This window comes from Saccopteryx leptura, chromosome 3 (genome assembly GCF_036850995.1).
Source record: "Saccopteryx leptura isolate mSacLep1 chromosome 3, mSacLep1_pri_phased_curated, whole genome shotgun sequence".
Taxonomy (NCBI): Eukaryota; Metazoa; Chordata; class Mammalia; order Chiroptera; family Emballonuridae; genus Saccopteryx; species Saccopteryx leptura.
The window spans coordinates 83,303,943-83,326,338 of NC_089505.1; the positions used below are offsets into that span (position 1 = coordinate 83,303,943).

At 49.6% G+C, this 22,396-nt stretch overlaps 2 protein-coding genes across 3 annotated transcripts in view; one reads left to right on the top strand and one right to left on the bottom strand.

Annotated features, from left to right (window-relative positions):
• Positions 1 to 18,367, top strand: part of ZNF584 (zinc finger protein 584) — a 30,215-nt gene extending 11,848 nt beyond the window's left edge. The window contains exon 3 of one of the 2 annotated variants that reach the window (XM_066374703.1): positions 14,317 to 18,365. In XM_066374703.1, the coding sequence (XP_066230800.1) occupies positions 14,317 to 15,359 (1,043 nt within the window). In that variant the 3' untranslated portion in view covers positions 15,360 to 18,365. Of the gene's footprint in view, positions 1 to 14,316 lie in introns of both variants that reach the window. The other variant, XM_066374704.1, reaches the window with a different exon arrangement.
• Positions 1 to 22,396, bottom strand: part of ZNF329 (zinc finger protein 329) — a 323,877-nt gene that overhangs the window by 214,229 nt on the left and 87,252 nt on the right. The gene's annotated exons all lie outside the window — the stretch shown is intronic.

A 22,396-nucleotide genomic window follows, 5' to 3' on the forward strand; every position in this document is an offset into this window, starting at 1 on the left:
TAGGTGGCATATCCTGTAGGTGTCTGTTAGTCCTACCTGATTTTTAGTGTTATTCAAGTGCTACATCCTTGTCCATTTTCTGTCTCGTGATTCTGTCCATTTATGGAAAGTTAGAAATTGAAATCTCGCCCTGGCTGGAGAGCTCAGTTGGTTAGAGCAACATCCTGAAGCACAGAGGTTGCCGGTTCGATCCCTGGTCAGGGCACATACAGGAGCAGATCGATGTTCCAGTCTCTCTGTCACTCTCACACTTCCTCTCTCTAAAAGGAATTTTTAAAAAATAGTAAATAAGATAAAATGTGGAGCTTTATCTAAAACTAAAATATTTTTTTAAAATGGAAATCTCCAACCAAAGCAGTGGTGCCTTGAGATACGAGTTTATTTCGTTCTGTAACCGAGCTCGTAAATTAGTCACTGGTATATCAAACAAATTTCTCCCTTCTTAAATAACTGAAATAGATTTAATCCGTTTCAACCCTGTGAAACATCCCCAAACCATCCTAAATATATGAAATAAAAGAAATAAGTTTATATAGTACTGTGTTCTTACCTTGGAGACACAGGAGTGCAGCTAATGGAGATGAATGGCGGAGGAGGAGGGAAGGAGGAAGGGATGCAGGCACTGTAGGCACGTAGACTAACACTGTACTGTAAAGCCAGTAGCCACAGCCACCATCAGAGCCACCTGGGCCGTACAGATTCGCATTTGATTTAGACAGATGGCAATGAAACAATGAAGCCAAGAACTGGAGGGCTGTTAGCTTTAATCCTAGCTTGCACCCGTAGGCAAGAAATACACACAGTGGGAAAACACTTCCCTTTCCATTCAGTGCTCCCAAAGACACTGACTTATCCGAGTTTCCTAGAATCAAAAGTTTCTAGCTCACCAGCCTTATTAGCCTCTGTTCCCCATCTCCTTCTTTCTGCACAAACTGGCTTCTCCTTCAGCACTCCACCATCTTGGCTGCTTCTCCTCTCCCCTATATGGCCTTTCTCTGCTCTCCTCCAGCATGGGCTCCTCTGCCCCATTTTATAGTGTAGAAATCAAAACCTTTAATCCAGTATACAAACAAGGAAGTCTTTGATATAAAGTCACTTATCTGAGGCATAATGGGAGTCCTCATAAGAGTACACCATCCCCTGTCATGCAATAATCAAGGGTGTGGGGAAAACCTTAGTCTTAAAACTAAGCCTTAGGCTGTAAGGATCCTGCCTGCTTACAGCCTGTCCCCACACCCAATACACATTGTAAGCGAGCAAACATACATCATATTTACAAACTTATTTGACCAACATGCACTTTCTTAACACTAAATATAAACTAAAACTGCATTTTCTTTACTTTAAACAAAACTAAAACTGCACTTTCTTTCTTAAAATGAAACCACAAAAACTTTTTTGTGTGTGTGTCAGAGACAGAGTCAGAGAGAGGGACAGACAGACAGGAAGAGAGAGAGATGAGAAACATCAATTCTTCGTTGCAGTTTCTTAGTTGTTCATTGATTGATTTCTCATATGTGCCTTGACCTGGGGGCTACAGCAGACCGAGTAACCCCTTGCTCGAGCCAGTGACCTTGGGCTCAAGTTGGTGAGCCTTACTCAAACCCAATGAGCCTGCGCTCAAGCTGGTGACCTCGGGGTCTCGAACTCAGGTCCTCCGTGTCCCAGTTCGATGCTCACTGCACCACAGCCTGGTCAGGCGAAACCACAAAAACTTGATTGTAGTCTGATCGGGCGGTGGCGCAGTGGATAGAGCGTCAGACTGGGATGTGGAAGACCCAGGTTCGAGACCCTGAGGTCACCAGTTTGAGCCCAAGGTCACTGGCTCGAGCAAGGGGTTACTCGGTCTGCTGAAGGCCCGCGGTTAAGGCACGTATGAGAAGGCAATCAATGAACAATTAAGGTGTTGCAATGCGCAACGAAAAACTAATGATTGATACTTCTCATCTCTTCGTTCCTGTCTGTCTGTCCCTGTCTATTCCTCTCTCTGACTCTCTCTCTGTCTCTGTAAAAAAAAAACAAAAAAACTTGATTGTGAAAAATGCACTTTCTTGCCTGACCGGGTGGTGGCGCAGTGGATGAAGCGTCTGACTGGAATGTGGAGGACCCAGGTTGGAGACCTGGAGGTTGTCAGCTTGAGCGCAGGCTCATCTGGTTTGAGCAGAGCTCACCAGCTTGGACCCAGGGTTGCTGGCTTGAGCAAGGGGTTACTCGGTCTACTGAAGGCCCACTGTCAAGGCACATGTGAAGGGGTGATCAATGAACAACTGGAGTGTCACGACGAAAAACTGATGATTGATGCTTTTCGTCTCTCTCTGTTCCTGTCTGTCTGTCCCTGTCTATCCCTCTCTGACTGTCTCTGTAAAACAAAAAACAAAAAAAAAATGCACTTTCTTTTTTTGTATTTTTCTGAAGCTGGAAACAGGGAGAGACAGTCAGACAGACTCCCGCATGTGCCCGACCCAGGATCCACCCGGCACGCCCACCAGGGGGCGACGCTCTGCCCCTCCAGGGCGTGGCTCTGTTGCGACCAGAGCCACTCTAGCGCCTGGGGCAGTGGCCAAGGAGCCATCCCCAGCGCCCGGGCCATCTTTGCTGCGGGAGGGGAAGAGAGAGACAGAGGAAGGAGAGGGGGAGGGGTAGAGAAGCAGATGGGAGCCTCTCCTGTGTGCCCTGGCCAGGAATCGAACCTGGGACTTCTGCACGCCAGGCCGACGCTCTACCACTGAGCCCACCAGCCAGGGCCAAAAATGCACTTTCTTAACTTTAAACTTAACCTAAGCTTAACATTACGTATTTCTCATTTAATTATCTCCTGTTTTTGCCTTTTTGGCTACACTTTCACTTGCAGGACTTTTTTTTTTTTTTTTTTCTGAAGCTGGAAACAGGGCGAGACAGTCAGACAGACTCCCGCATGCGCCCTACCGGATCCACCCGGCACGCCCACCAGAGGTGACGCTCTGCCCACCAGGGGGTGATGCTCTGCCCATCCTGGGCGTCGCCATGTTGCGACCAGAGCCACTCCAGCGCCTGGGGCAGAGGCCACAGAGCCATCCCCAGCGCCCGGGCCATCTTTGCTCCAATGGAGCCTTGGCTGCAGGAGGGGAAGAGAGAGACAGAGAGGAAGGAGAGGGGGAGGGGTGGAGAAGCAAATGGGCACTTCTCCTATGTGCCCTGGCCGGGAATCAAACCCGGGTCCTCCGCAAGCTAGGCCGATGCTCTACCGCTGAGCCAACCGGCCAGGGCCACTTGCAGGACTTTTGAATAAAAGTTTATCCAAAGAGGTTTGCTTTTTTTTTTTTTTTTTGACCAGAGTAACAGGCTTTATTGAAAGGAAGAAAGGAACCCTGCTGGGCACTTCTCCCTTCTCCCGGGAGCAGAGCACCGAAAACAGACTGAAGTAAAACTTTATAGGGTTGAGGATAGCCTCGAGCAAGGGTGTGCTGGTATGTTGGGCTTTCTGGAATACTCTTCATTGGGTGATTGACCACCTTCCTGGAATTTCTTTTTCCCATTAGCGATTGTCCGGTAATTAAGGGGTCAGGCAGCCAAGCGAACAGCAAAAGGGCAGTTTGGAATTCACATATCTATCATTTTTCAACTCTTTCTGGTCCAGCAGGGGTTCGGGACAGGATTAGACTGCCGGCGAATCGACCTACAGTTAATTACACGTCCAAACAGAATCAGGGAGTAAGCCCGGGACAAGCTGCCGCTGCCCATTGCTTCCCTGGTTATAATTTTGGACAGCAAAGAGGGATCATCCAGGCAGTTAGTACCTTGTCCCGGGTTTCGGCACCAAATGTTGGAATCCATGGGAGTCCGAAAGACCAGAGTAACAGGCTTTATTGAAAGGAAGAAAGTAACCCTGCTGGGCACTTCTGCCGGGGAGAAAAGCCAAGAGGTTTGCTTTTGCCTGCCTTTTAAAACATTATGGAAATGTGACAAACAAGTGTCATTAAAAAGTACTGAAGCACGTGACCAGGTGGTGGCTCAGTGGATAGAGCGTCGGACTGGGATGCTGAGGACCCAGGTTCGAGACCTTGAGGTTGCCAGCTTGAGCGTGGGCTCATCTGGCTTGAGCAAGGCTCATCAGCTTGGACTCAAGGTCACTGGCTCGAGTTACTCAGTCTGCTGAAGGCTCATGGTCAAGGCACATATGAGAAAGCAATCAATGAACAACTAAGATGTTGCAACAAAAAACTAATGATTGATGCTTCTCATCTCTCTCTATTCCTGTCTGTCTGTCCCTATCTGAGGAGCCACTGAGCCATTTCACCCGCAGGTGTTATAAAGTCCCAAAGGCTACAGAATATTTTAAGAGGCTTGGAGAACATTTTATTAATTTGGGTTAAGGTGTGCAGAGAAATTGTGAGAATAGTCTCTGTACTGTGTGATTGGCTTAGTCAGGATGGCCCTTGGCATTGTATTGCAAATGCAGAGGGAAGGAAAGCATGGATCCCCAGACATTCCACTACGCCTGTGGGGAAAAGGGTGAATGACTAGTGTAAAGCCAGCAGCCATGGCCAGGGCCACTATCAAAGCAGCCTGGCCCATGCAGGTTCGCATTGGATTCCGACAGTTGGTAAAGAAACAACGGAGCCACAAACTGGTGGGCCATAGTCTTGAATCCTAGCTTGCACCCGGCAGGCAAGTAAAAACACACAATAGGCTCCAAAACCCACTCACATTCAGTGCTCACAAAGCCACTGATTTATCCGAGTTTCCTAGAATCAAAGGTTTCTAGCTCACCAGCCTTATTCTCCTCAGTTCCCCATCTCCTTCCTTCTTGTAAGGCCAGGAGCCGCCATCGTGGCCATTCACATGCAGGTTCCCATTGGATTCGGGCAGACGATAAAGAAATGGCGGAGTCAGAGGATGGGAGGCCATCCTATTTATTGGTGTCTCACCAAGACAGGCAAACCACAAAAGAAGACAAGGGAAAAGCAGAAAACCAGCTCTTCCCATGAAGGGCCAGGGATCAGGGAAGCCCCTGCAATTGTAATAGCAGGAACTGTGTGTCCAAGCTCCTGGTCTGTCCCACTTTATAGTGTAGAAAACCAAAATCCCTTAATCCAATATACAAACAAGGAAGTCCCCGATACAAAGCCACTTATCCAAGGCATAATTGGATTCCTTATGAGAGTGCACCACCCAGATCATACAATCAGTCAAGGGTGTGGGGAAAAGCTTAGTCCCAAAACCAAACCCCAGGCTACAACGACCTGGCCTGCTTACAGCCTGTCCCCCACACCCATTATAAGTCACAAGCGAGCAAACATATATATCATGTTTACAAACTTATTTGACCAACATTCCACCCCTTTTGCTCGCTTTACAATCTAAACCACAGGCATCTTCCATGATGGTCACTGTGCAAGGAGTAGGATACATTGCATAAACAGAAGTAGTACCAACTACAGCAATAGGATTAACAGATCAAAAACTATGGGCGAAATGAGAGAGCTGTCAGTGGCATCAAGAGAGGCAAATCTTTTCCCTCTGGCAGAATACAGGCCAGAGTTTTGTCTGCAGACAGCACTGTAGCTGGCACCAGAGGCCGCCCTGAGCGGGCATACCAAACCTTATTGGCCAATACACCAGCATCTGCTGGTTCTATGTGTAGTAAAATAGGGGAACTCATTATTGGCCATAAAGAAATTACAAAGGTGCCCTTCAAAATGCTGTCCCCTTGAGCACTCAAGGGATAATACACTTCTACCTAGGTGGCCAGGTGCTGGTTGCCCAAGGGGTTAACTGGAGATCCACCTCTAACCCCTTTCCCCATGGTGCCAACAAGGCCACCCATCTCAGATGGGGGGCCTGTACAGTCCAGGGCCAAGTCCATTGAAGCCGTTGTCCTTTAAGAAGGGCTGTTGGAGCAGGCAAGAGCACATTGCCCTGCTGTCCGAAACCTGGCTTGAGTAAAATGTCCTTGGTGTGTATCTGCAACTGAATAGGGGCAGCTGTCCGATGCAGGAGGGCCTCTACTGGAGCTGGGCTTCCCCGTCGAGGTCGCTCATTCAAAATCCGAAGTACTGTCCATAAGCGGCGTGTCCATCCAGTAAGAGAGCCGGTGCCCCCCTCCTGTCGCAGTCCCTGCTTTAAGAGTCCATTATACCGCTCAATGATACCAGCAGCCTGGGGGTGGTAGGGAACATGGTACTTCCAGTCCAGCCCCAGCTTTTGAGCCCATTGCCTCACCGTTGAACCAGTGAAGTGGGTACCATTGTCACTTTCAAGGACCAGCGGTCGCCCATATGCAGCACTCAGGCGGTCCAGAGCCTGTATGACTGCCCTCTGGTCAGGGTTACGAGCAGGGTAAGCAGCAAGCAGCCCGGTGGCAGTATCTACACAAGTGACTGCATACTGGTACCCTTCTGACTTTGGTAAGGGTCCAATGATGTCTATCTGCCATCGTGTCAGTGGGACATGACCCCTCTGGATCTGTCCAGGTGACACCAGTGGTCTCCGAGGGTGTTCCTTGGAACATACTGCACATTGCTCACAGGCTGCAAGTACCTCTGCATAGGACACAGGCAAGTTCCACGCCTTAACCGTAGCCCACATAGTTTTCTGTCCTGCATGGAGCAGGCGCCGGTGGAGCCACTGTGCCACATCACCTGCAGGTGCAGTCTCCAACCATCGCACCCTTGCCAACGTATCTGCCTCATCATTCCCAGGATGGGCTAGAGGGGCATGCCCTGTGACATGATATACTGTCACCTGCTTCTGGTGTCCTATTTCCCATAAGTCCTGCCACATGGCCTGACCCCATAATGGACGGTGCATTACCATCCACTGGTTAATGTGCCAAGTAGCAATCCAAAGGGTCAGTCCACGATAGACAGCCCAACTGTCAGTACAGATCACCAGAGGTGAAGGTTCATTATGGGCAACTAGCCAAACAGCTCTTAATTCTGCCCATTGGCTGCTTTGGCCTGTACCCGTATCCATCCAAATAGTCTCAGTGGCCGGATGGAAGGCGATAGCCGTCCATTTGGCAGGTTGGCCCCTGCTGGAACCATCAGTATACCAGGCATCTTCAGGGATGGGCACCCGCCCCTCCTGGTAGGGACTGACCTCAGGTTCTGCCTCCTGAGCCCCAGTTGCACCTGACTCTAAGGTCGCATAGGTGACTGGACCCAAGACTTCCTGCAGTTCTGCCCTCAATGGGCTGGTGCTAAGAGCACAGCGTTGTTGCAGATAGGCACCCCACTTGGCCAGGGTAGACATTTGGGCCATACCACTACGTGGTTTAGTTGCCCAATCTCTCACCCATCCAGCTATAGGGTATGTTGTTTTGACTGTAACTGGTGTTGTGGTTGTAATACTCTGAGTTGCCAGGAGGGCAGCATACACAGCTGCCAGCTGCTTCTCTACTAATGAGTAACGAACTTCAGCACCTTTCCACAATTAGGACCAAAATCCAATAGGTTGCCGTAGGCGCTCTGTCCGCTGCCACAAGCCCCATCCAAACCCCTCCGAGGTTACATGAACATCCAGCTCACAGGGCCTGGCAGGATCAAACACATTCAAGGCCTGTGCCACCTTCACAGCTCTCTTAGCAGCTGCAAATGAACCTTGCGCCTGCTCAGTCCAATCCCAGCGAACCCCCTTTCGAATAAGGTTGTACAAGGGGCGTAGTAACTGAGCCAAATGCGGTATAAATGCTCGCCAATACCCCAACAAACCTAAGAATTCCTGTAACTGTTTTACCGTAGTGGGCACGGGGTATGCTTGAATCTTATCTATAACTGCGTCAGGGATAACTTGTCTTACCCGACCAGACAACTCCCAAGAATTTAACAGATAACCCAGGTCCTTGTAATTTGTTCTCGTTAACTGCCCAGCCACATGCTTTCAGATGGGATAGCAGGGTAGGGACTGCTTGCTCCAATTCTGAAAGAGAATCACTAGTTAGCATAATATCATCAATATAATGGTACATGCGGACTACCTCTGGCTGTTTCCATTTAGCCAGGTCAGCAGCCACCAGCCCATGGCACAAGGTGGGGCTATGCAAATAGCCCTGGGGTAACACTGTAAAGGTCCATTGTCTCCCTTCCCAACTGAAGGCAAATTGGTCTTGACTCTCTGCGGCTATATCAATAGAGAAAAAAGCATTGGCCAAGTCTGCCACAAAGTGGTATGTCCCCAACTCATGGCTTAGCCGATCCATCATGTTAGCTATCGAGGGAACAGCAGCGTGCAAAGGGGGAACAACTTTATTAAGTTCCCTGTAATCTACTGTCATTCTCCAGGTTCCATCTGCTTTGCGCACAGGCCATACTGGGGAGTTGTAAGGACTGTGTGCTGGCCGGATGATCCCCACCTTTTCTAGTTCAAGGATTGTCCCTGTGACTTCTTCATAACCACCTGGCAGGCGATACTGCTTGGTGTTAGTCACACGCCGAGGGACGGGTAATTGCAAAGGGGAATGTGATGCATGTCCCCGCAATACTGCCTTCACAACCCTGATCCGCAGCCGGAACTCCCCAGCTGTAGTTTCCAACCACAGTCCTTGAAAGACATCTACCCCCAAAATATATTCAGGAATAGGAGATACATACACCTTATATGGCTTAGGAGGCAGTCTCCCTATCCCCAATGGAATAGTTATTGGCTTCACTTGAACAGTTTGGCCCCCATAACCGTCAATGGCCACTGGGGTCCCAGCAAACCGCTCTGGGTTTCCATAGAGAAGGGAACATTCTGCACCTGTATCCACCAAGGCCAACACCTGTTGTACATTGGAAGGGGACCAGTGGATAGCCAGTTCCACATGTGGCCTCCGGTCCCCGCCCATCCCCGTTAGACGGGTCCCTCGGCCTTTTTCCTATTCAAACTGGTACAATGGGTCTTGGGAGTTCCCCTCTCCCTCGGCCGTCTCTATCATATAATCTTGTAACCGAGCTGTGCGTGCACCAAACGTTTTATTGGTAGCTGCTGGGGCCTTTCGTCTCAGTGGCTGGAACTTCTGTTCTGGTTTAAGCTGCCGCCAAAGCTCCAAAAGAATTTTATTAGACTGGCCATCCAATTTCCCCTTATCTGCTCCAGCCGCAATCAAGTCTACCCACATCTGCGTTCGGGTAACCTTTACAGGCCCGTTTCCCTTGTTAGTTTGGGGGGAAACATAGGCAGCAGCCCTCACTGCTTTATGATCCCGAGCGGCCTCCAGCTCTCCCAAATCTGCTACCATCTGTGTAACTGCATTGATGGGCTGCCCCACATAGGGGCCCAAGATAGCCACAAGTGACCCAAAAAGGGCTGATGGGGCACTAGCAAGGACAAATTCCCTCATTTTGGCCGTAAACACTTCTTCGTCTGGCCCACGAGACCCAGGGTTGAAAACAGCATTCTTCATACCTAGTTCTCGAAGGACCTTTACTAACTCACTGTAGCACTGCCACCGACTCATTGCCCCCGGCAGTTCTCCAGCATTCTGCCAGACCATACGAATGGCAGCCATCACCCATTCTAATAGGGTATGGTCTCCTGGGTTGCCATGGCAGTTCTGAAGACGCTGCCTCAAGGAAGAGTGTGTGGTAATGGCGGCCAATTTCTCCATCTCTGTTCCGGAGAGCATGGTGCCATCCACCCCTATATCCCATAATCGTAGTAACCAGGCTACTAGGGATTCAGTAGGTTTCTGCCTAAATTGTGCCCCCAACTCCATCAGCTCTGCCTGGGTATAGGGCCGGACCACAGAGTGTTCCATTACCTGGGCAGGAGGCTGTGGCTGCCCCTGAGGGACTCTTTGTTGCTGGGTTTTTACCTTCTTGGCGACAACTGGTCGGGCTCTCAGTGTGCGTATGGCAGCTTCAGCCTGAGCCTTCTCATCCTCAGAAGAGGAGTCGCAAGCGCCTGCTCCCACTGACTCAAAGCCAATCCACTGGCACGGATGCTGCTGCTCCTTTGGTGACCGTTTAGGCTCCTGTGGCTGCTGGCTTTTGGCCGGAAGCTGAGACTCGAGCTCTTGAATCCGCAGTTGTTTCTCCAACAACTGCCGGTGAAGACGTTCAGCTTCCAGGGTAAACTGCAACTCGCGAACCTGTAATTCCTTCTCCAGTGCTCGCTCCAATTCTAGCCTTTTCTGCCGTTCTATTTGCAATTCATGCTGAAGCTTTTGACCTCGGGCAGTTTCCTCTTGAGTAAAAAACATGTAGCCCATGGCCCCTAAAAGGACAGCCATGGGGAGCCAGAGCAGCAACCAGTACTCTATCCCACCCATCAAGGGTGGTGGCTCCATACCAATCTCTGAATCCTGCCGGAAACTACGCCAGGTGTAAGGCCAGGAGCCGCCATCGTGGCCATTCACATGCAGGTTCCCATTGGATTCGGGCAGACGATAAAGAAATGGCGGAGTCAGAGGATGGGGGGCCATCCTATTTATTGGTGTCTCACCAAGACAGGCAAACCACAAAAGAAGACAAGGGAAAAGCAGAAAACCAGCTCTTCCCATGAAGGGCCAGGGATCAGGGAAGCCCCTGCAATTGTAATAGCAGGAACTGTGTGTCCAAGCTCCTGGTCTGTCCCACTTTATAGTGTAGAAAACCAAAATCCCTTAATCCAATATACAAACAAGGAAGTCCCCGATACAAAGCCACTTATCCAAGGCATAATTGGATTCCTTATGAGAGTGCACCACCCAGATCATACAATCAGTCAAGGGTGTGGGGAAAAGCTTAGTCCCAAAACCAAACCCCCCCCCAAAAAAACAAACAAAAAACCAAACCCCAGGCTACAACGACCTGGCCTGCTTACAGCCTGTCCCCCACACCCATTATAAGTCACAAGCGAGCAAACATATATATCATGTTTACAAACTTATTTGACCAACACTTCTCTCTACACAAACTACACAAACTGGCATCTCACTGAGCACTCCGCCATCTTGGCTGCTTCTCCTGGCCACATGGCCTCTTTCCACTGCTCTCTGCTCTGCTCCCTCTGCTCTCTCCTGCTAATCATCCCAGGAACCAAGAGAGGGCTAGCTCCCGTTCTGCCCCTATTTTATAGTGTAGAAATCCAAACCTTTAATCCAATATACAAAATAGGGAAGCCTCTAATACAAAGTCACTTCTCTGAGGCATAATTGGATTGTACCGCCCCACATCAAAAAGGGTGGGAAAGGCTTAATCCCAAAACCAAGCCCCAGGCTACAATGGTCCTGCCTGCCCCCAACACACATTAATATCACCTGGGCAACTGCCTCCACGTGGGCAACGTTATCTTTTACAAAGTGAGCATAATACATTTTATCTGCCCAACAACTAGCCAGGTGCAGGGAGAAAAAGACAAACCTTTTCTCATAGCAATGAGCCATTTGCGGGAATTTGTCCCCACCGAAACCACCTCTCCTATGTAAATGCGTGGGGTTAACATGTGTGACTCTAGACAGAAAAATAGCAGATGAACACTAGATAATATAGGAATGCCTTTTAATATGTAAAGAGACATCTTTCTACCATTGTGTTGGCTTGTAAACTTTGTTTTCCCCAAAAGGGTGTATGGCTTGCAAATTGAACATGGTCCTATCATGTTAAAGGACATATGACTATAACCAATAGTGGTAAGGGGCTCCTAATTGCAATTTTTGCTTCTTTACTTCCCACTTACAAAACTATAAAAACTAAGTAGAACAAAGGGCCAGCGCGCTTTTTCCTTCAGAATTCTGTTGGAGTAGCCGCGGCTTGGCCAAGCTAGACAATAAAACTTTGATGTGTAAACGACAGACCTTGTTCCTGTCTTCCATGTTTTGGGTCCCTCCAAATTGGCTTAACACTATCTATCCCTCTCTCTGACTCTCTCACTGTCTCTGTAAAAAAAACAAAACAAAAAAAAACAAAAAAACTGAAGCAATACCAGTTGATTCTGACTCGTATCTCGGAATTTCGCTCGGATCTCGAACAAAAATATGGACTGAATAGTAGCTCGTATATTAAAAATTCGTATGTTGATCTGCTCGTATCTCAAGGTACCGCTGTATTTATTTCTTACTTAAATTACATCAGTTTTCATTTCATAAGAGGTTCTTATTATTATTATTATTATTATTTTGTATTTTTCCGAAGTTAGAAACGGGGAGGCAGTCACACAGACTCCCGCATGCGCCCTACCGGGATCCACCTGGCACACCCACCATGGGGCGATGCTCTGCCCATCTTGGGGCGTCGCTCTGCCGCAATCAGAGCCATCCTCAGCACCTGGGCAAACTTTTCTCCAGTGGAGCCTTGGCTGTGTGAGGGGAAGAGAGAGACAGAGAGGAAGGGGAGCGGTAGGGGTGGAGAAGCAGATGGGCGCTTCTCCTGTGTGCCCTGGCCGGGAATCGAACCGGGGACTCCCGCAAGCCAGGCCGATGCTCTACCACTGAGCCAACTTGCCAGGGCCTGAGGTTCTTATTTTTAAAAAATTGTATAAAACAGCCTGACCAGGCGGTGGTGCACAGTAGATAGAGCATTGGACTGGGATGCAGAGGACCCAGGTTCGAGACCTCGAGGTTGCCAGCTTGAGCGCGGGCTTATCTGGCTTGAGCAAAAAGCTCACTAGCTTAGACCCAAGGTCGCTGGCTCGAGCAAGGGGTTACTCAGTCTGCTGAAGGCCCACGGTCAAGGCACATATGAGAAAGCAGGTCAAGGCACATATAAGAAAGCAATCAATGAACAACTAAGGTGTTGCAACGAAAAACTGATGGTTGATGTATATCAATCCTCTCCGTTCTTGTCTGTCTGTCCCTGTCTATCCCTCTCTCTAACTCTCTTTGTTCCTGTAAAAAAAAAAAAAAAAAAAAAAAAAAAAAAAAATCTCAAAGGAGAAACTTAAGAAAACAAAAATTGCCTGACCAGGCAGTGGCGCAGTGGATAGAGCATTGGACTGGGATGCGGAATAACCGGGTTCAAGACCCCGAGGTCGCCAGCTTGAGCACGGCCTCATCTGGTTTGAGCAAAAGCTTACCGGCTTTAGCCCAAGGTCGCTGGCTCTAGCAAGGGGTTACTCGGTCTGCTGAAGGCCCACGGTTAAGGCACATATGAGAAAGCAATCAACAAACAACTAAGGTGTTGCAACGTGCACAAAAAACTAATGATTGATGCTTCTCATCTCTCTGTCCTGTCTGTCCCTGTCTATCCCTCTCTTTGACTCTCTGTCTCTGTAAAAAAAAACCCCAAAAAACCAAACAACAACAACAAAATTATATAAAACACATAACATGAGGTCTGTCCTCTTAATGAATTTTTTTTTTAATTTTTTCCATTGGTTTGAGAGATAGCAGGAGGGGGAGGGAAAGGAAAGAGAGAGAGAGGTATCAACTCATTGTCTACTTAGTTGTTACATGTAGTTATGTCCGCTTTGGTGCTTCTGATATGTGTCCTGACTGGGGATTGAACTTGCAGCCTCAGTGCACCGGGACGACACTCTATCCACTGAGCCACGTAGCCAGGACCTCAATGAAATTTTTTTCCCAGTGATTTTAAATATACAGGGGAGGTTCCTTTTGTAATACTCAGTTTCCTTCTGGTTGCCATAGTAATAGGAGCTTCCTGTGGTGTGCGGCTGGCTGGATGGGTCACCCTTCCCTTGGGCTGGCCATTTCAACTTTCTCCCTTCTAGAATTTGTCCCTTCGAGGTCCCGTGGTGGCCCAACTGGAGGGTGAAGAGTCCCAGATGCTCAGCATGGTGGATATGACTCTGGTTAGCAGAGCCGAAACCACGGGGGGTCCTGGTCTTGGTGTGTAGGGCTGGGGGATGCATTGGTCTCAGTGACAGACAAACTCACAGCATGCTGCATGTTGGGGGTCAGTGTGCCCTGGCGTTTTGGTGCCGAGGCCAGTGACTGCGCCTTATTCCCACCCTGCCTTTTCCCCTGGACACACTGCGTGGCCTTGCCATCTTGACCATGACGTAGACCCGGGGAAATCTACCTCTCTGGCCCCTGTGTGTTCTCATTTCCAGAACTTTCTCTGTCCTACAGTCATCTTTTCCTTGAGGTAGATGTGTCCCCTCCACAATGCTGACTTCCCCAGCCACTAAATAAACCCCTGCTTAAAACCTGGGACCGAGCTATGCCATGGAGGACCCAGCTCTCCTCCTCCTGGCACTGAGCCTGGTTTCATGTCCTTGTCTCTGTTGAGGTGATCCCTGTTCTGTGATCTGGCAGAGCCATGCTGTGCTGGGCCAGACCTTGCCCACCCAGACATTTCCCAGCCTCCTGCTGGGAATTCTCTGGGCTCCTTTCTCTGTGTGTTTGATAAGCACTGGTGGCGAAGGTGCTTCTTCTCTCTGATCCAGCTCTTGGTAACTGACTTTTCTCTGTTTCAGGTTGTCCCCCGAGACCGGAGGAGTGGGAGGCCCCTCCTCAACAGATGAAGAGCTGCAGAGTCCGCGCATCAGGGAAGCACCTTCTGCGTGGGGATTCTGGGCTGGACATCCCTTCCGCCTTGGGCCACCTCCAGCCCCAGCCCACCCACTGCAAAGGGAAACCACGTAGCAGCATGGGACACAGGGGGCCCTTCCTGTCTGGCCGCGGTCACCAGCAGCAGCAGCAGCGGTCCCATGCTGCACGGATGCCCTTCAAGTGCAGCGGCTGCAGGAACGGCTTCCTGAAGGCCTCCACGCTCCTTGACCACCTCGTAACTTACTGCAAACAGAGACTATTTAGGTACCTGGAAGGTGGACATGCCCCCAGGGGGAACTCAACCCTGGTGAATCACCAAAAAGTTCACCCTGGAGAAACATCCCACGTGTGTCGTGAGTGTGGAAAGGCCTTCAGTTACCCATCCAAACTGAGGAAGCATCAGAAGGTTCACACAGGCATAAAGCCTTTCAAGTGTGCCGAGTGCGGGAAAACCTTCAACCGCAAAGATGCCCTCGCTCTGCACCAGAGAACCCACACTGGGGAACGGCCCTACGCCTGCAGCGAGTGTGGCAAAGCCTTCAGCGTCCTGTCCACCCTCATCAGGCACCGGAAGGTTCACATCGGAGGCCGGCCCTACGAGTGCCGGGAATGTGGGAAGTTCTTTAAATACCAGCAGAGCTTCCTTCTCCACCAAAGGGTTCACACCGGAGAAAAGCCTTACGATTGCAAGCAGTGTGGGAAGGCATACGTGACCCGTTCTGGCCTGTACCAGCACTGGAAGGTCCACACCGGGGAACGGCCCTACAAGTGCAGCCTTTGTGGGAAGGCCTTCACCACCCGGTCCTACCGCAACCGGCACCAGCAGTTCCACACGGAGCAGAGGACCTACGCATGTGCGGAATGCGGGAAGGCGTTCAAACACAGTTCCACTCTCCTGCAGCACAAGAAAGTCCACACCGGAGAAAGGCTGCAGGAGGACAGTAATGTGGGAAGGCCTGCACCGTAGCCAACACCTTGCTCCGCCTAGACAGTCTCTCTCCAGAAAGGAGATCAAGGAGAGAAGCCATTTGCAAGCTGAACCAGGCACATCCCACAGCCACGCTGAGGGGATGTCAGGGACATGGGAAGCTTTTGGAAGCTGTGTTGTACTCTGACCTGCCCAGGCTGGGACAGAAGTCATAGCACCTCTGCCACCAGGCAGGTCCCCAACAGTGTTGCATCTGTCACTCCAGTCTGCTCAGGGACTGCAGGCTGCCATGCTGCTGCTCTCTGTAGAACAGAATCTTGAGTGGTGGAGCCCATGTTGGGCCTTACCCCCGCCCCCCTGATTGGTTTAGGTGTGGACGTGACCTAGTTGTGGCCAACAGTAGCTAAGCAGGGGGCACCTGGGGAAAGTTAACCAATTTCGTGGGCACTGTTGACTACATGCGGTACCTGTCATGAGTTTACCCAAGCCTGGAACTCTTACACTGCTAACTAATGCACAGCAATAAAGACATTGTTTCTGTTTTAGCAAGAGAGACAGAAAGAGGGACAGATAGGGACAGACAGACAGGAAGGGAGAGAGATGAGAAGCATCAACTCTTTGTTGCAGCACCTTAGTTGTTCATTGACTGTTCATCTCACATGTGCCTTGACCCCGGTGGGGAGGGGGAGCTACAGCTGGGCCAGTGACCTTGGGCTCAAGCCAGTGACCGTGGGGTCATGTCTATGATCCCACACACAAGCCAGTGACCCCATACTCAAGCTGGTGAGCCCGCATGCAAGCTGGTGACATTGGGACTTTGAACCTGGTCCTCAGCATCCCAGGCTTACACTCTATCCACTGCTCTACTTCCTGGTCAAGCTAAAGAACTTGTTGTTTAAGTTGCCTTTAATATTGGGAGTTCTGAACTTTGTGAGGTGATAGAGAACAAAATTGGGCTTATGAATAGAGGGAATGGCTTCTATGGGAATCCCTGACTTTTGTCTGCCTAATGGGGTTAGCATGATGGCAGAGAGCTGTTCTTGTCAAGGTCAGCCTAACTTGCATTGGTGCCTGAGACCTTCAGGAAGTGACTGAAAGCCTTGGTGGGTGAATCATGAATTCTGGGTGTCAGGTTTATTGATGGGTCAAGAATGGGGGAATTGGTAGCCTGACCTGTGATGGCACAATAGATAAAGCATCGACTTGGAATGCTGAGTTTGCTGGTTCAAAACCCGGGGCTTGCCCTGGCCAGATAGCTCAGTTGGTTTGAGCATCATCCCAAAGTACAGAGGTTGCCAGTGAGAGCACATTCAGGAACAGATCGATGTTCTGGTCACTCTCTCCCTTCCTCTTTTGCTAAAATCAATTAAAAAAAAAAAAGCCATACCTGTGGTAGGTGACACAGTGGATAGATTGTCAGTCTAGAATGCTGAGGTCGCTGGTTTGAAACCCTGGGCTTGCCCAGTCAAGGCACATACAACAAGCAATCAGTGAACAACTAGGGTGAAGCAACTATAGGTTAATGCTTCTTGCTCTCTCCCTCCTCTCTGTAAAATCAATAAATAAAATCTTAGGCCTGACCTGTGGTGGCGCAGTGGATAAAGCATCGACCTGGAACACTGAGGTCGCCGGTTCAAAACCCTGGGCTTGCCTGGTCAAGGCACATATGGGAGTTGATGCTTCCAGCTCCTCCCCCTTCTCTCTCTCTCTCTCCTTTCACTCTAAAAATGAATAAATAAAATCTAAAAGAAAATTAAAAAGAGTAATTTAAAAAAAAAAAAGGGAGAATTGGTGTAAGATACCCCACGTGAACAAGAGCTTGGGCCCTGTTCCCAGGAATGTTCCTGAATTTCCAGTGTTTCTCAGAGGGAGCTATTTCCAGTCAGCTCAGAAGCCATGTCCTCTGAAATATCTAGAGTGTGGAAGTCAGTTCTAGACTAACCATAAAACCTACAGGAACCTTTTGGGAAATAATGAGTGAGGAGTCTGGTCCACTAGCAGGTCGGAGCTGGTTCTAAAGAGGCTTCCCCAGGTGTTCTGGCAGCTGTGCTTTCAGGGAGTGAGGGTTGCAAACCTCTGGAATTGCTGAAGTGTTAGCCATGGCTGAGGTCACACACTGCAGGCACGTTATCTGCAGGTCTTCTGGATCCTCCTAGCTTCTGGGCGTGTTCACCCTGTGGCCATCACCCTGGGTGTCCTGGGATGTGGCTTTTGTCATCCAACCAGAGATCCTGGTATTAGCGCACCATAGCCATAGTTTTTGGGGTTTTTTTACAGAGAGAGGGATAGATAGGGACAGACAGACAGGAACGGAGAGAGATGAGAAGCATCAATTACTAGTTTTTCATTGTGCGTTGCAACACCTTAGTTGTTCATTGATTGCCCTCTGATATGTGCCTTGACCGCGGGCCTTCAGCAGACCGAGTAACCCTTTGCTGGAGCCAGCAACCTTGGGTTCAAGCTGGTGGGTTTTGCTCAAACCAGATGAGCCTGCGCTCAAGCTGGCGACCTCGGGGTTTCGAACCTGGGTCTTCTGCATCCCAGTCCGACGCTCTATCCACTGCGCCACCGCCTGGTCAGGCCATAGCCATAGTTTTTGCTGCCACTGCCCCTGGGTTCAAGGGAGACAAGTGGTTGAATCAATGTATGGATCCACATCCAGTTCGTGGGGCCTTTGGATTTGAAAAAATGTTGGAAACTCTTTTCCCACAAGGTACAATAAATTGTCGGTTCAGCACAACTTGTATGGTGCCTGCAGCTCTCCCTGTCCTGAGATTGCTTCCTGTCAATAAGAGAATACTGTGTTTGGTGACAGGCAGTGACCCCAGACATGAGGGGCTGTGGGCCACAGTGCTCATCCTACCACGTGTTGGGGCTGGAAACCACCGCTGCCACCTCTAACTGGGATGATGATTCTCACCCACCCTTGTAATGGCAGTCGGGAATTTTTGGTCAGTCTGCTCCATTTCTCCCCAACCCCATCAAGTGTATGCCTACCTCCTGGTCTACTTAGGCCCTCCTCTCTGGGTGTGAATAATGGTCTGCTTCCAACATGGGGGTCTGTTTGAGAGCAGAGTTTAAAAGTCCAGCTGAGCTACATTGCATAGGGTGGGCCCCACACCTGGGTGAGGGTCCTCTGAACTTGCCCTAAATGTGCGTTCTTGTCTCTCGCTGGGGCTCCGTACACAGCAGCCAACTTGGTGGGGAGTGGGTAAAGAGTACAGTTTCCTTGGTGATGCTGGAAGATCTGAGACAAGGCCCAGGGGCTCTGACCCTTTGACCTGCTCAGGGTATCAGTTTGGGCAGGACTCACTCATTCCTTTACATTAGCCCAAACCTCCCCTGGCAAGCCGGTGCCAGCGGCCCCTGGTTGCAGCATCAAGACTGTCTTCTTCCCAGCCTGAGGCAGCTCCCTTCTAGAATCTACCCAGCAGCTCCTGGCCCCTGGGCATTCAAAAAAAATAATTTACCCCCATTGATTTGAGGGGAACAGGGGAAGAAGGGAGAAAGAGAAGCATCAACTCATTCTTTCACTTAGTTCCATTTAGTTGTGCACTCATTGGTTGCTTTTCACATGTGCCCTGACTGGGAATCAAACTTGTGACCTTGGTGCACTGGGATGAAGTTTTATCCACTGAGCTATCTAACCAGCACACCCCTGAGCATTTGTGTGTGTGTGCGTGCTTCCATCTTGTGAGGGATGCCTGCCGCACCCCTATCCTGTGTTCCTTTTTTTTTTTTTCCCAGGGACAGAGAGAGTCAGAGACAGGGATAGATAGGGACAGACAGACAGGAACGGAGAGAGATGAGAAGCATCAATCATCAGTTTTTCCTTGTGACACCTTAGTTGTTCATTGATTGCTTTCTCATGTGTGCCTTGACCGTGGTCCTTCAGCAGACTGAGTAACCCCTTGCTCAAGCCAGCGACCTTGGGTCCAAACTGGTGAGCTTTTTGCTCAAGCCAGATGAGCCTGCGCTCAAGCTGGCGACCTCAGGGTCTTGAACCTGGGTCCTCCGCGTCCCAGTACGATGCTTTATCCACTGCACCACCGCCTGGTCAGGCTCTTTTTTATTTTTTTTGACAGGAAAAGTCAGAAAAAGGGACAGAAAGGGACTGACAGACAGGAAAAGAGAGAGATGAGAAGCATCAATTCTTTGCTGCATCTTAGTTCATTGATTGCTTTCTCATATGTGCCTTGACCCAGAGGGGCTACAGAGAGCGAGTTACCCCTTACTCAAGACGGTGAGCCTGTGATCAAGCCGGCAACCTCAGGATTTTGAACCTGGATCCTGGATCCTCCACGTCCTAGTCCAACACTATCCACTGCGCCACCGCCTGATCAGGTCCATCCTAGATCTTTCAGTAACATCCTTTCAACAACTGAGCCAACGTGTCCTCTTTTTATGAGTCCCCTCACTCAGTGTCCTGTTTGGAGTTAATTTTCTTTCTCTCTGTGTCCTCCATACCTTAATGTCAGGCTATACACTGACCCTCTGCCGCCTGTTTGTCATGTACATCTGCATGTTTGAAATCAGGGCTACATTTGTGTTTTTTAAAGACTCAGCAATATAACAACAAGGGTTCAAGTCTTCACTGATACTGGGGCTAGTGATAGGGTGTTTCTTTCCTTTTAAAGTTCATTGACATAGCCTGACCAGGTGGTGGCACATTGGATAGAGCATCGGACTGGGATGCAGAGGACCCAGGTTCGAGACCCCAAGGTCACCAGCTTGAGTGTGGGCTCATCTGGTTTGAGCAAAGCTCATCAGCTTGGATCCAAGGTCGCTGGCTTGATCTGCTGAAGGCCCATGGTCAAGGCACATATGAGAAAGCAATCAATGAACAACTAAGTTGTCACAGTGAAAAACTGATGGTTGATGCTTCTCATCTCTCTCCGTTCCTGTCTGTCTGTCCCTGTCTATTCCTCTCTCTGTCTCTGTAAGAAAAGGAAAAAAAAAAGTTCATTGACATAAGCCTGACCTGTGGTGGAGCAGTGGATAAAGTGTCAACCTAGAATGCTGAGGTTGCCGGTTCGAAACCCTGGGCTTGCCTGGTCAAGGCACATGTGGGAGATGAGGCTTCCTGCTTCTCCCCCACCTTTTCTCTTTCTCTCTCTCTCTCTCTCTCTCTCTCTCTCTCTCTCCTCTCTAAAACAAACAAAACCTTAAAAAACAAAATAAAACAAAAAAGTTCATTGACATAGGCAAAGTACTTATTTTTCAATGGTACGTGACATGCCCCAAACCCTATGTTGGTAGAGCAATGTCAATTTATTTTCTCGACACTAAGCAAATCAATTTGGTGACAGTTGAATAAATATCTCCATATTAAGCAGGAGATCAGGGTTAAAACTTATTTTTTTAAATATCAATTTTTATTTATTTTATTTAATTTTTTTAATTTATTCATTTTAGAGAGGAGGGAGGGAGAGAGAGAGAGAGAGAAAGGGGGGAGGAGCAGGAAGCATCAACTCCCATATATGCCTTGACCAGAAGACAAGTGCAGTGTTTTGAACTGGCAACCTCGGTGTTCCCAGGTCGACGCTTTATCCACTGCGCCACCAGAGGTCAGGCCAGTGTTAAAACTTTAAATATTCAGTTTGATACCTTGTCTTAAAAGTCTGAACTGGTTCATGAGGCCAAACACCATTTTGCTCCATACATGCCCATGAGGGGGGACCTTCCTCATCTCTGCTGTCCCAGTCTGTTTCAGCTGCTATAAAAAATTGCCACAGACTGGATGGCTTAACAGAAATGTCTCAGCTCTAGAGGCTGGGAAGCCCAAGATCCAAGGGCTGGCCAGTTTCAATCCAGGTTCTTTTTTTTTCTTTTCTTTTTTTGTATTTTTCTTAAGCTGGAAACGGGGAGACAGACAGATTCCCGCATGCGCCCGACTGGGATCCACCCGGCACGCCCACCAGGGGGTGATGGTCTGCCCATCCGGGGCGTAGCTGTCGCCACCAGAGCCACTCTAGCGCCTGGGGCAGAGGCCAAGGAGCCATCCCCAGCGCCCGGGCCATCTTTTGCTCCAATGGAGCCTCGGCTGCGGGAGGGGAAGAGAGAGAAAGAGAGAGGAAGGAGAGGGGGAGGGGTGGAGAAGCAGATGGGTGCTTCTCCTGTGTGCCCTGGCCGGGGACTTCCGCACGCCAGGCCGACGCTCTACCACTGAGCCAACCGGCCAGGGCCTTTTTTTTTTTTTTTTAATTTTTATTTATTTCAGAGAGCGAGAGTCAGAGAGAGGGATAGACAGGGACAGACAGACAGGAATGGAGAGAGATGAGAAGCATCAATCATTAATTTTTCATTGCGCATTGCAACACCTTAGTTGTTCATTGATTGCTTTCTCATATGTGCCTTGACCGTGGGCCTTCAGCAGACCAAGTAGCCCCTTGCTGGAGCCAGCGACCTTGGGTTCAAGCTGGTGGGCTTTTTGCTCAAACCAGATGAGCCTGTGCTCAAGTTGGCAATCTCGGGGTCTTGAACCTGGGTCCTCTGCATCCCAGTCCGAGACTCTATCCACTGCGTCACCGCCTGGTCAGGCTCAATCCAGGGTCTTTATTGAGAGGTCTCTTCCTTGTTTGTGGACAGCCATCATTTTGGCATCCTCACATAGTGGGAAGAGAGGAAGCTCTGGTATCTCTTTCACTTTTTTTTCTTCTTCTTTGCCAAGTGAGACAAGGAGAGATACACAGACAGACTCCAGCATGCACACTGACCAGGATGCACCTGGCAACCCCAGTCTGGGGCAGCGGCTTTGCCCATCTAGGCCATGTTTGCAACTGAGGTATTTTTAGCGCCTGAGACAGAGGCTCCTTGGAGTCATCCTCAGTGCCTGGGGCTGATGTGCTCAAGCCAATCAAGCCATAACTGTGAGAGAAGAAAAGAGAGAGAGAGAGAGAGAGAGAAAAGGATGGGGGAGGGGTGGAGAAGCAAATGGTCACTTCTCCTGTGTTCCCTGACTGGGAATTGAACCTGGGACTTCCACACACCAGGCTGACACTCTACCACTAAACCAACTGGCCAGGGCCAAATCTCTCCATTTCTTACAAGGACTCTCATCCCATCGTGGTGGTCCC